Consider the following 13,361-nt stretch of genomic DNA (forward strand, 5'->3'; position numbering starts at 1 on the left):
AATCCAAGATTGTTTCTTTTTCCACTACTTCATACTTCCTGATGGTACTAATAATTTTCTTCACACACAATCTGAGGTTAATTTCACTTTGGGCTCATATTGATTCACTATCTGGATAAACCCAGAGAAGGCAGAAATGCTGTCCCTGCTTCTGAAAAGAATATGAACTTGTGCCAGATATATGTACTTGCCTCTCACACTCCCTACTTTGCAAAAACTTAGGCCACCTGCCTTAAGTGAATCAACTGACAATATATACGAGAGCTAGATTATACAATAAAGAGGTTTAGTCAATGACAAGAAAATAGTATAATACCTTAAACACATCCCAGCATCATCTAATGACCATGTCTTCCCCTGGCCAAGTATTCTTTTAGTTGGGGTTACACTTAGGTTCAAGAAAGCTATGTTACCAGAGAAACCATTTTCCTTATTATGGGAAAGAGGTGGGGAAATATCCCTGGGGGGCCTTTGTAGCTTTTTAATTATCTATCCTTTCTATCATGGGGAGAAAAATTGTACTTACTGACAAGTAAAAATTTCCTACAGTAACTACAACTCTTTGTGCTGAGATATAAGTAAGTCCAAAGCAATGATAGATTGGTATCAGCGATAGTTACCTACTAGCTTTCATTCTGTGAAAGGATTATAAAATTTTATTTGTGCATTGTCCTTCTTAAGGCAAAGTAAAGACATTTTAGTGGCTTTTTCTCTTCACATTTCAATTAAAAGAAACAATCTCCAAAGATTCTCTAGGTCACATTAATATGACAATTTTTCTCTCATAGAGGTAAAGGTGGAACCATCCATTAAGGATACTAAAAACTGCAAAAAAAGGTTGGCATACTTAATTAAGGTTATAGGAGAAGGCAGCATGGTAGGGTGAATAAACAGTTAGCGTTGGAATCAGAAAGACCTAGTTCACATCCTGCTTCTGACACAAACTAGCTCTGCAGTTCAGTAAAAGGCATTTGACCTCTCATTGTCACTTTGCCCCCAACCTCACCTCTCTCTATGAGTTCCTTGGATCTCAGATTTAGAGATGAAAGGGACTTCAGAGGCCCTCTAGTCCAATCTCCTTATTTTGAAGAGAAAGAACTGAGGTTAAGGCAATTGCCAAAGTAGTAGAAGGATTTGAACTCAGTTATCTAACTCCAGAGCTAGTATTCTTTCTATTAAATCTTGAAACTGCTGATTTGGAATGGTGGGAGAGTTTTTATGCTAGGCGTTTCCTACACTAAAAATCCATAGGTCTATATAAAAAAATTAAGAAGCACTTTTTAATCACTTAAATCTACAAATTTTTAATCCATACACATACATGAAGAACACGTATACTTATCTTGTCTGTTCTTTAATAATCATAAAACAATAATTATTTTAACTTAAATAGGTTCAGATATATCATTACAACTGTTGGCATGGAGACTTTTCTAAAGGGGGGGGGCATGGCACAAGCCACTCAGATTATCTCCATAGCATTGAGGTTATTTTATTAAATAAAAAAAGAAAAAGAAAATGACAGGAAAAGGAAAGAAAAAAGGAAAAAAGAAATAAGAAAAGAGTAGCAATAGAGCTAGGCTTAAAATTTGTAAGGAATTACTGGTTTCAAGTTTCACTTTTACTCACAGTCCTTGAACATGTTTTTCTATTGATTACCCAATCTATTTTTTAGTACAGTGAGACAATTTAACATCATTTTAGTTTGGATATAAGACCAAGCAATGGTAGCATAGCCTGCTTGACATATTTCCTGTGTGTTTACTTCTTGAGCCAATAATGTTCAAATGGTTGCCTTCATTGAGATGAATGAACTAACAATCGACTACGTAATAGTGAACTACCTCCTTAAATTATCTTCCTACTTTGGAATTCTGTCACAGGCTTTCAGTGGTCTTATGCTAGTGCTAGGAAATGAGTACACTTGTGTTAGATTCTTTCTATTTCATGATACATAGAATCATAGATTTAGAGCCAAGAGCCAATTGTTTTGAAGATGAAAAAAAATTGAGACTCATGGAGATTAAGCTACTTGCTCAAGGTTAAGAAGGTACTGGGCTGCAGAGCTGGGTTTTGAACTGAGGTCCTCTGAAAATAACTCCACAATGCTTTCTTTTATATTACACACATCAAAGAAATTGAATTTGACTTGTACTTTGAATGCTTTGGAGAGCAAAACACTTTATGCTGGGGTTTTGTAATTCTATCAAATTATTGATTGAAATGCTCATGCCAGGATTCACATGAGGACAATCTTATTTGGAGAGAAAAAAATGGATTTTCAAATATCTAGACATGCCCAGGTGCTGCTGAATTGACCCTTCCGTTTATGGCCCTCTGAAAAACTTACTTTCATCTCCTGTTTCAAATTCAAACTTCTGACTATAACCACTGTATCCTGCTGCAGTCCTCACTCGGATGTGAAATATGTATTTTGTGGCTGGCTTGAGACCTGTGATGATAACACTGGGGGCCTTGGACCTTGTAGAAGAATAGCTGACTTGTTCATGATCCTGGGGAACAGAGAAAAAAAGGAAAGAAGACACAAAATGGAGTTACATTAGTTTGTCAGGAGTCAAATTCAAAAGCAAAACTCAATTAGGGGCTTACTCTGAATGTCAAGATCAAACGAGGCGCAAGCATGGTTTTCTGTTACTTGGCAACTTGTCATCATGATGTGTATGACATGGCCTTGATTTGGAAATGTGTTAAGAAGGCTGATTTCATTGCACATAAAAATGTTAATTTCATTTTTGATTGGGTGGGCTTGATTTATATTCTTCATAAAGGATGAGGTTAGCATGAGAGCATGTTCAAACATAATGGTACCTGCATGGGCAACTGAGGAAATCAGTAAAAAAAAAAAAAAAAAGATACACATGTGAGAATTGAAGGACCCGCTACTCACTTCTACCCTCAGGTAGTGCCAAAATGCCGGCGCTATCCGTGGGTAGACCTGTGGGTAAAAGGAAAGATCAATTAATTTTTTTAAAATTGGAAAGCTTCTATCCCGACATAACTACTTTCCTTGTGAACTTATTTCTCTCTTACTAACAACAAGAGTTGTATGTACTTAGTTGGACATATAACAAGGAAAATCATATCCCTGTGGGAATATTGCCCTCCAGTTATGACTATTTTCCTTTTCAACATTTGCAAGTTAAATAGTCTATGTGAGGCCAGTTGGTTTCTTTTTTTTGAAATCCATCTTATGAACAAGAATTGAAGTCATAAAAAGGATGAAAAACTTACCTATGGTGACAGAGTGACTCAGTTGCAGGGTTGGAGACTTTAGTCCTAGTCTCCTGCATTTATTAACCAATAACTTTGTCTTTCTTATCTCACTAACAGGTAATCAATTTGTGAAATCATACTGCTGGGCTTGGTTCAAGTATTTAAAATTGCTATCTGACTACAGACTCATACAGAACATTCAATTTCCTCTGTCCATATTTGAGCACATAGCAAATGAAGGAATATAGGCATTGTAAGTATTTGAAAAGGTTATTTAGCTCCTATGGTTTTGCTTCAGTCTTTATTTATTTTTAACATGGAGTCTGAAATATGAGTGTAGGTTTGGATGGATGATTCATTCAAATTTATCCTAGTTAGACTTATTTAAAGTTCCCTCCAGAGTTTTCTTTATGGGTCAAAGGAGATGTTTTTTGTTGTTAGTCAGTCATTTAAGTTGTGTCTGACTGTGATTCCATTTGGGGTTTTCTTGGCAAAGATATTGGAGTGGTTTGTGATTTTCTTATCCAGATCATTTTATAGATGAGGAAACTCAGGCAAATAAGGTTAAGTAATTTGCCTGGGGTCACACAGCTAGTGTCAGAGACCAGATTCAGACTCAGGTCTCCCAGATTCCAAGCCTTGTGCTCTATTCTGTACCACCTAACTGCCCAAAGGAGATATTACCCAGGCAAAAAGAGAGCATGTGAAAGACTGCACTGATGGAACATCTAATGGTAGAATTATTTTGATATGATGCTTCAGGACTGGTAATTTTTAATGCATTTCCCCAAAAAATATTTTTAGCAAAATTTTTTTAAAAAGGAAATTATCTAGTTAAAACCCAAGTATTACATTTATCTTTAGCCTGTGATTATATTTTAGGTCTCTATAATTGTTATAAGGTTATTTTAAAGAATCATGCTAGCTGACGATAGATCTCATCTGAATGTCTCCTGAATGCATTTGTAGAAGTCATCTCTCATACCTGGAATAAAAAACCCCTTTTCCCACATCCAAATCCTTTAAGGTAGAGCTGAGGTGCCACTCTCTCTATGAAAATCTTTGTTTCCCAACTGAAATAATCCATCCCAAATATGAACATTTCATATAATAATAGCTTGTGTTTCTATAGTGCTTTAAGATTTATGTTTTCTTTATAAACAGGCCTGTAAGATTTATAATGTCAATATTTTTACCTTCATATTATAGATGAGAAACATAAGATACAAATAGTTTAAGTGACTTAGTTCCCTGGGAGGAAAGGCCTATAAGTGTCCAAGCTAAGATATAGACCTGGGTCTTCTGACTCTAACATCAACACTCTTTTCACTATATTGTGCTGCCACTGATGATGCCAAGTTTGACCTCTCCTTTGCACTTAACTATTTTATTCCCTGGATTACATTTCATTCCCCAATTCCACTGTAGTATGCTCTCCTTGAGATCATTCATTTTTGTATATTCAACTTTTTGTATATTTTGTTGTTGTTATTGAGTCATATATGTCATGTACCCCATTTTAGGTTTTCTTGGATAAGATACTGGAGTGGTTTGCTATTTCCTATTCCAGCTTATTTTACATTTGAGGAACTGAGGCTAGGGTCACACAGCTAGTAAGTGTCTGAAGCTGAATTCAAACTCAGGTCCTTTTGACTTCAGGGTTCTGTCCACTGTGCCTTCCTTGTATGTAGAAGGTACTTAATAAATGTTAGTTAAATTGAACTTGTTACTATGTTTCTAAATAATAAAACTTTATTAAACTTGGTTTGCACAGAGAGATGTGGATAGAACATTATTTAAAAAAAAAATCAAAAGAAACACCATTGTGGGACTTGGGAATTCACACCAAATAATCTCAGTTATTTAAGTGGCTGAGGCTGGTAGACATCTTGAGTTTGGGCAAGCTAAGCTGTAGTAGGCTTAGCTGGTTGTGTGTCCACATTAAGTTTGCCATTAATATGGTGAGGCCCAGAGAACGGGGGGGGGGGACAATATTGCCTTAGGCAGGCAAATTGTCCCAGGTCAGAAGCAAAGATGGTCAAGGCTCCTGTGGTTATTGATGGAAACCAGACTGTGAGTGGTTGTTGTACTTCCAGCTTGGGTAAGATAGAGGGAACTAGGCTTATAAACAACAACTAAAAAACATACAAAAAACCCCAGTTCTATTCCTAGAGAAAATTAAAATCACAAATAATCACTAGTTTATAATTTAAATCAACCTTATAAATATCATAATTAACAATTATCTTTATAAAAAGAAAAAAAGGAAGAACGTTTAAAAATTTCTCAGATGAGCACACCTCAAACTCCCTACCTAGTGTAATTATGACAATATATTTTGGCAAATAAGAAAGCTATTTTATTTTAAGCAATATAATTTTGTTGTATGTTATGACATCTTTATCTTATACAAAAGAAGAGATATTAAGATCTCTTTTACTTTTTCTGAAACCTAAGACATGTGGTGTCAAAATATTAATTTTACCAAAAAGAACGGTAGACTAAAAGAAGAGCTACAATGGTGCTTCTAAAACTTCACCCTATATCCAAGAAAGAGTAAATGCAAGTGCAAAGGTTTAATTGCATATTGGCTGTTATTATCACTATTTGTTTTTCTTCACTAAGCCATTAAAACCCAACTTAATGGTATGCTCATATTCAGTGAACATTTAACTATTTTGGTTAAAACCTAGAAGATGAAGGCTTTTTTGATGCTTGTATTACTTTATGTAGAGTGAAATATTTTGGTATATTCCCTAGAACAGGCCTCCAACAAACCAAGTATAGTCAACAGATCAATCTCAAAGCTCAACCAAATATTCCAATATTCAGTAAGAAATGTCTACTAGGTAGATGGTGGAAGAGGACCTAAGCTCTAGAGAGACATTAGGGCTGGACTTATATGTTTGAGAGTCATTTGTATGGAGAAGCCAATTAGCTGAGGGGAGTTGAAATTACTAAGAGAGAAATGGAAAAAAATACAGAGAGAAGAGGAAAAAATCTTCAGGAAAAAGGGAAGGATGTTAAATAGCTTAAAAGAGAATGTGAAAAACATAATTCAGGTAGTAGACTCCTAGAAAAATAGATTAGAGCAAATGTAAAGCCATGATTCCATGACACAGGAGGAACAAAGTCCAAAGATAGAAAAGTTAGGACATGAGTTATCTATTGTTTTAAAAAACCACCAAATTGATCTGGAAAACAGATAGAGGAAAAGTGATTTAAGAATCATCAGACATCCTAAAAATCATAACTAAACAAAAATTTTAGATATCATATTTCAAGAAATCATTAAAAAATTACCAAAGAACTGCTAGAACCAAGAGGACCAAGTAAAAATAGAAGAGATCCATGCCATCTCTTGAGAGAAATTAGTAATTGAAACCACCTAGAATATCACATTGAAAATCAAAAGTTTCTGGGTTAAAAGAAAATTTTTCAAGCAGTCAGAAACTTTTTTCAAGAATTTTGAGGGCCAGGCAGTTTTCAGAAAAACCTGGAAAGACTTACATGAACTGATGCTGAGTGAAGAGAGCAGAATCAGGAGAACATTAGACATAGTAACAGCAACATTGGCAATGACCAACTTTAATAGACTTAGCTCTTCTTGGAAATGTAATGATCTAAGATAATTCCAAATGACTCATGGTGGAAAATGCTGTCCATATCCAGAGAAAGAATTATGGAGTCTGAATGCAGACTGAAGCATACTATTTTCTCTCTTTTTTGTTTTTTCTTTCTCATAGATTTCCCCTTTTGTGCTGATGTGGAAATATGTTTAATATGATTGTATGTGTATAGCCTATATCAGATTGCCTGCTGTCTTAGAGGGAGGTGAGGGGAGGGGAGGGAGGAAAAATTTGGGACTCAAAATCTTGTGAAAGTGAGTGTTGAAAACTATCCTTGCAAGTAATTAGAAAAATACTGCAATGTTAAGTGGAAAAAAAGAATTTTAAGGGCCAGTTGCCCATAGTTAGGAGTATTACATAAGACTAGGTTAGATATAGTTTAAAGGAAAGAAAATCTTGGAATACAATGTGCAAAAAAAAAGAGAAAAGAGAAAAGGCCTATAACCTCTGAATAACATTTTACAAGCCTCAGTATAATCTTGTAATAGAAAAGTAGACCTGATTAATTTGAAGGGACTAAATGATGACTAAGTACTTATATTCCAAAAGTGGGAAAAAAGGCTTGTATCCTTTTAGATTCTCACTATTTTTAAGTTTCACAGGGAATGCTAACTGTAGTACTGTAGTTTGTTTTGCTTTATTGATTTTAATAGAGAAAATAAAAGGGGAGAAGGGGGAGAAGGAGTTACTAGGCAAAAGGGATGAGGCAATATGTCCCAGACAAGTTTAAGCACCACTACTCACTACCACCTTGTTCATCAATTCCTCTTAGACCCTGATGGAGAAAGTGTCCCATGAACTGCCAGACCTGTTTTCAGCCTAGTCACCTGTGGCCATCACTTATGGGAGAAATCATTATGGAGAAGGAACCCACTCACAGGACAAGTAATCTAGCCTATCTGAAACAGCAGGGCACTCTGAAGAGGAAACAGAGAGTAACATGACAGGAAAATTAACTATCACCACCACTACCTGGCCCCTAATTCCTCTCAAAGGCTGATGGATACATCCCAGGGCTCTGAACCCAAGAACCTTTGGAAAAGGATTGTGTCCTGCCTAATGTCAAATGGCTTGCTAACAGAAACTGATTTTATCAGTGAAAATGGCATTAAAGAAGAGACACCAACAATTCCTTTTCTTTTGTACCCTAAGGACTCTGAGACCCTGCAATCTAGCTAAAACCTTCCATGTCTCTCCCATTAGAATGTGAGCTCTTAAAAAGTAAAGATTGTCTTACTTTTCTATTTCAAGCAATTATTTTCTTCATTTTTCTTTGCCTCTCTATAGCCTTTGACATTGTGGATCGCCCTCCCCTCCTTGATATTCTTTTCTCCCTAGGTTTTGGGGCCTCCAACTCTCCTAGTTCTCATCCTACTTATCTGATTGTGCCTCCTTAGGCTCCTTTGTTGGATTGTCCTCCAAATAATATCCTCTAAATCAAATCCTTGGTGTTCTGTTCTGGATTCTCTCTATGCGCCACCTCACTTGGTGATCTCATCATCTCCCATGGATTTAATTGCAATGAATCAACATGAATCAATCAACATTTACTAAATACCTATTATGTGCCAAACATTGCCTAAGTGGTGGGGGCACAAAAAGAGGCAAAGGATAATTCCTGTCCTTAAGGAAACTACATTTGAAAGGGGGAGACAACATGCAAATGAATATATACAAAGAAAGTTTTATATAGGATAAATTTTTTTTTAAAATATCAGAAGGCAGGAACTAGAATTTAGAAAGGGTGGGGAAGATTTCTGGTAAAACATCGGATTCTAGTTGTGATTTAAAGGAAGCCAAAAAGTCAGTAGCTGGAGCTGAGGAGAAAGAGCAAACCCAGCATGGGGGATAGACAAAGAAAATGCCCAGAATCAAGAAATTTAATGTTTTGTTCATGGAACGGCAAAGAGAAAAGTGTTATCAGATTGAGGAATACATAGTGGAAAATAAAGTATAAGAAGACTGGAAAGGTACAAGAGGGTTTTATTATGAAGGGCTTTGAATGCCAAATGGAGTATTTTGTATATGATCCTAGAGGCAATAGTTAGCCATTGGAGTTTATTGAGTAAGGAGGTGACATGAATAGACTTCCCCACAAGGAAAGCCAATTTCGTGGCTGAATGAAAGATGGATTGGAGTGGAGAGAAACTTGAGGCTGGCTGACCCATCAGCAGAGTATTGCAATAATCCAGTCATAAGTTGATAAGGGCCTGCACTAGGGCAGTGGCAGTATTGGGGGAGAGAAGAGAGCATATTCAAGATGGTGCAAAGTGAAATCAACAGGCCTTGGCAACAGATTGGATACTGGGAATGAGAGTCAGTGATGAGTCCAAGATAATTCCTAGATTGTAAGCATGAGAGACAATAAAGATGGTGCAGTCCTCTATAATAATAGGGAAACTAGGAAATGGGAAAAGTTTAGGAGGAAAGATGATGAGTTCTCTTTTGAACAATTGGCGTTTAAGATATCTACTGAATATCAATATATATCAATATAAAAGGCCATTGGAGATATGAGGTTGGAGAGTCAGTGGAGATTTTGGGGCAGGAAAGGTAGATTTAAGAATCATCTTAATAGAGATGGTAATTAAATCCATGGGAGCTGATGAGATCACCAAGAGAAGTACTAACGAAGGAGAAGAGCAGACGGGCCAGAATAGAAGCCTGAGAAACACCTGTGGTTAGAGGACATTATCTGGAAGAAGACACAGGAAAGGACACAGAGAGGGAGTATTCATACAGGAAGGATGAGAACTAAGAGAAAGTGTTGTCCTGAAAATGTAAAGAAAAGAGGGTGTCAAGGAGGACAGTGATCAGCAGTGCAAAAGATTGCAGAGAGGTCAAAGAGAATAAGGATTAAGAAGAGGCCATTGGATCTGGCAACTAACAGATTGTTTTTAACTTTAGAGAGAGCAGTTTTGGTGGAATGATGAGATTGGAAGCTTGATTGTAAAGGGTTAAGGAGAGAGTGAGAGGAGAATGTCAAGCTACTATTAGGAGATAGCCTGTTTTCCAGAGCTAAGGCCCAGCAAGTAAGCTGTGCCCTGAGGTTAGCAAGACAACACTCCTTTGTGCACAATCTCTGGATGAACACTGCTGCAACTAAATCACAGCACAAACAGACCCAGCCATAAAACCCTGCTGTGATCTGACTTTTTGTCACTAGACAGCCTTGCCTCATTCTTGTCGTTATTATGCCTCACTACTGTTGTGACACTACAATGTTTGTCTACACACAAATATATAAATCAAGGTCTAGCCACAGTAAAGTGGGTCCCCCACTAGGGGCAGGGCCCTGACACATATGTCTAATCTGCCTCCTTACTTGCAAGCCATCTCCTTCAATTTGAAATTAAACTTCTGTTTGATTCCTGTCTGTCCTGTTTGCTTGCTCTGTTTGGCTCTAGTCACCCATGGATTAGAAGCTGGTTTGGTTCAGTTGACAAGAGAAAGTTGAAGTACCTTTTGTAAAATGTCTTTTTAAAGAGGAGTTTAGGTATAAAGGATGGAAGTGATAGGATGATAGTGAAAATGGAAAGATCAAACAAGAGTTCCCATCTCCATGGTGATATTATTGTGCTGTAGTAAATGATAAGCAGGATGATTTCAAAAAACCTGAAAAGACTTATGTGAACTGATGTGTAGCGAAGTGAACAGAACCAAGAGAACATTGTACAGCAATATCATTCCATGAAGGACTGTGAATGACTTGGCTATTCTCAGCAATGCAATGACCCAAGACAATCCCAAGGGACTAATGATTAAGCATATTATTTGCTTCTAGAGAAAGAAATGATATTGTTTGACTACAGACTGAAGCATGCTATTTTTCACTTTCATTCTTTCATTTTGAAATTTTATTTGAGTCTTCTTGTACAAAATAACTAGTATAGATATGTTTTACATTTCAATCTTGGTGGGGTAGGGAGAGAGGGTAGAATAGAACTTGGAATTCAAATCTTTAAATAAAAATATTTAAATAAACCTACCTAGCATGCCCCAACAACTCAGCTAACCTCTATCCTTACAACTGTAACTATCTTTCAGACATCTTTAACTGGATATACAATAGAAGTCTTAAACTAAGCATGTTCAAAGTGGAATTCATTATCTTCCCCTTTAAATTCTCCTTCCTCCTACCTTCTATTTTACTGTAGAGGGTAACACTATTTCTCCTAAGCCCTTAGGCTTGCAACCTAAGTGTCATCCTTGATTCCTCACTATCTCTTACCCTCATATCCAATCTGTTGCCAAGGCATATTGATTTTTTACCTCTTTTCTTAACTCTACCTATCTATTTCTGGTCTTTGGTAAGTGCCAAATAAAATCCCATTTTTTATAGGAAGCCATTAACAACCGCGCTAAATTTTAGAACCTTCCCTTTATTAGTTATTTCTCATTTATCCTGTGTATAGCATGGTTGTATACATTTGTTTGCATGTTGTCACAACCTTTAGATTGTTAACTCCTTGAGGGCAGCAACTATCTTTTGCCTCTTTTTGTATCACATAGTAGTTGTTTAATAAGTATTTATTGATTATTGGAATGAATGATGGAGGAAGAAAGAATAGGCATAAACTTCAATAAACTTCATTTTTATCTGAAACACCTCCTCCTCCCATCACCAGTGAAGTGTAGAATCATTTAAAAATTCAATAAGAAATACCTAGGAGCAGAGAGAGGTGTGAGGGTGGATTTAAGATGGAGGAAAGCAATGAAGTCAGAGTAGTCATAAGGAAAATAAACATAATCTATAGATATGAGGTCACAAGAGGGAGAATTTGAATAGAATTTTAGAAAAGTTAGATATGATGGCTCTATGGCAATCTCTGAATGAGAATAGAAACACATACACATACATATGAATGTTCAGCTGTATATGGCACCTTCACAAAAACTGATCATATGCTGGGGCATAAGAAACATAAAGAAAAGCTGGATTATTTAATACACGTTTTGATGACCACAATGCAATAAAACTTTAAAGCAATAAAGGGCAAAGAAAGGATTAAAAATTAAATGGAGAATAAAAATGACAGTTCTAAAAATGTATGGGTCCAAATAATTTATAAGAGAATTGAGAAATGCTTTTGTCAAAAGAAAATGACAAAAATGTGACAGTATAAAAAAACTTTCAGGAAGCATCCAAAGTAGCAACTAGAAGAAAACTAAAATCTCTATAAAAACTTTTATCAACAAAAAAGAGATAGAACAGATTATGAATTGGTCATGCAATCATAAAAACACTAGAAAATAAATCAAAATATGCAACTAAAGAAAAAAATTAAATTGAAAATCAAAGAAAAAGTAATAAAATTGAAAACAACAAAAATTGATCTGATAAGATAACTTGGAAACATTATTTGAAACTACAAATAAAATAGATAAAACATTATCTAATTAAATTAAGAGATAAAATCAAATTAGCAAAATCAATTAAAAAGGAGAAATCACAACAGATAAAGACTAAGAAAATTATAAGAAATTATAAAGAATTATAATTTTTATAATTATGGCAATAAAATAGATAACATGGATATATACTTGCAAAATATAAAATGTTTTAATAAAATATGAAATATTCTACAAATGTTATTTGCAAAAATAAAATATAAAATAAAACACAAAAAAACTGAGAATTTGAATAATCAAATCTAAAATAAAGAAACTGAAAAAGCTATAAAGGAGAGCTCCCAAAATAAAATCCCAAGCTCAGATGGATTTACAATTGAATTCTATCAAATATTCAAAGGTGATTTAAATCTATTATTAGGTAAACTGTTTATAAAGATAGAGAAAGAAGACTTCTTACTAAACTCAATCAATATCCAAACCCAGAAGACAAAAAGCAGAGAAAGAACTTTAGAATACTATCTCTAATGACTATTGATGCAAAATATAATATATTATAATAACATATCATATTATAATATAATAACATATTTTAATACAATATTAGCAAAAATGTAGCAACATTGGATTCATATAAAGAACGCAAGATTGGTTAAATAAGGGAAAAGATAAATGTATTAGACAATATTAATGACAAAATAAAAATCACATAATAATAGAGGCAAAAAAGTTCTCAAAAATGCAAAATCCATTTGTATTGAAAGCACTAAAAAGCAGAAATGTAAATAAATCTTTCTTTAATGTGGTAGAAAATTATCTATCTAAATGCAAGCGCTAGCATTATTTGTAATGGGAACGAGTAAATCTTGCTCTCATCAGATTTGACTTGAGGAGGGAATACCATACACACTCAATTGGGTATCTTACCACACAGGAAAGAAGGAAGAAGAAGATAAAAAAGGGGGGATGATAGAAGGGATGGTAGACAGGGGGAGGAGGTAATAAAAGACAAACAATTTCGAAAAGGGCCAGGGTCAAGGGAGAAAATTCAATAAAGGGGGATAGGTTAGGAAGGAGCAAAACATAGTTAATCTTTCACAACATGAGTATCGTGGAAGAGTTTTACATAATGATATGCATGTGGCC

The 13,361-nt window shown here is 35.2% G+C and overlaps 1 protein-coding gene across 1 annotated transcript in view; it reads right to left on the minus strand.

Annotated features, from left to right (window-relative positions):
- The window catches only part of EPHA6 (EPH receptor A6), a 1,226,126-nt gene that overhangs the window by 442,306 nt on the left and 770,459 nt on the right, over positions 1-13,361 (minus strand). The window contains exon 7 of the mRNA XM_036746072.1: positions 2,351-2,513. Within this exon, the coding sequence (XP_036601967.1) occupies positions 2,351-2,513 (163 nt within the window). The remainder of the gene's footprint in view (positions 1-2,350; positions 2,514-13,361) is intronic.

The sequence above is a fragment of the Trichosurus vulpecula genome, chromosome 2 (genome assembly GCF_011100635.1).
Source record: "Trichosurus vulpecula isolate mTriVul1 chromosome 2, mTriVul1.pri, whole genome shotgun sequence".
Taxonomy (NCBI): Eukaryota; Metazoa; Chordata; class Mammalia; order Diprotodontia; family Phalangeridae; genus Trichosurus; species Trichosurus vulpecula.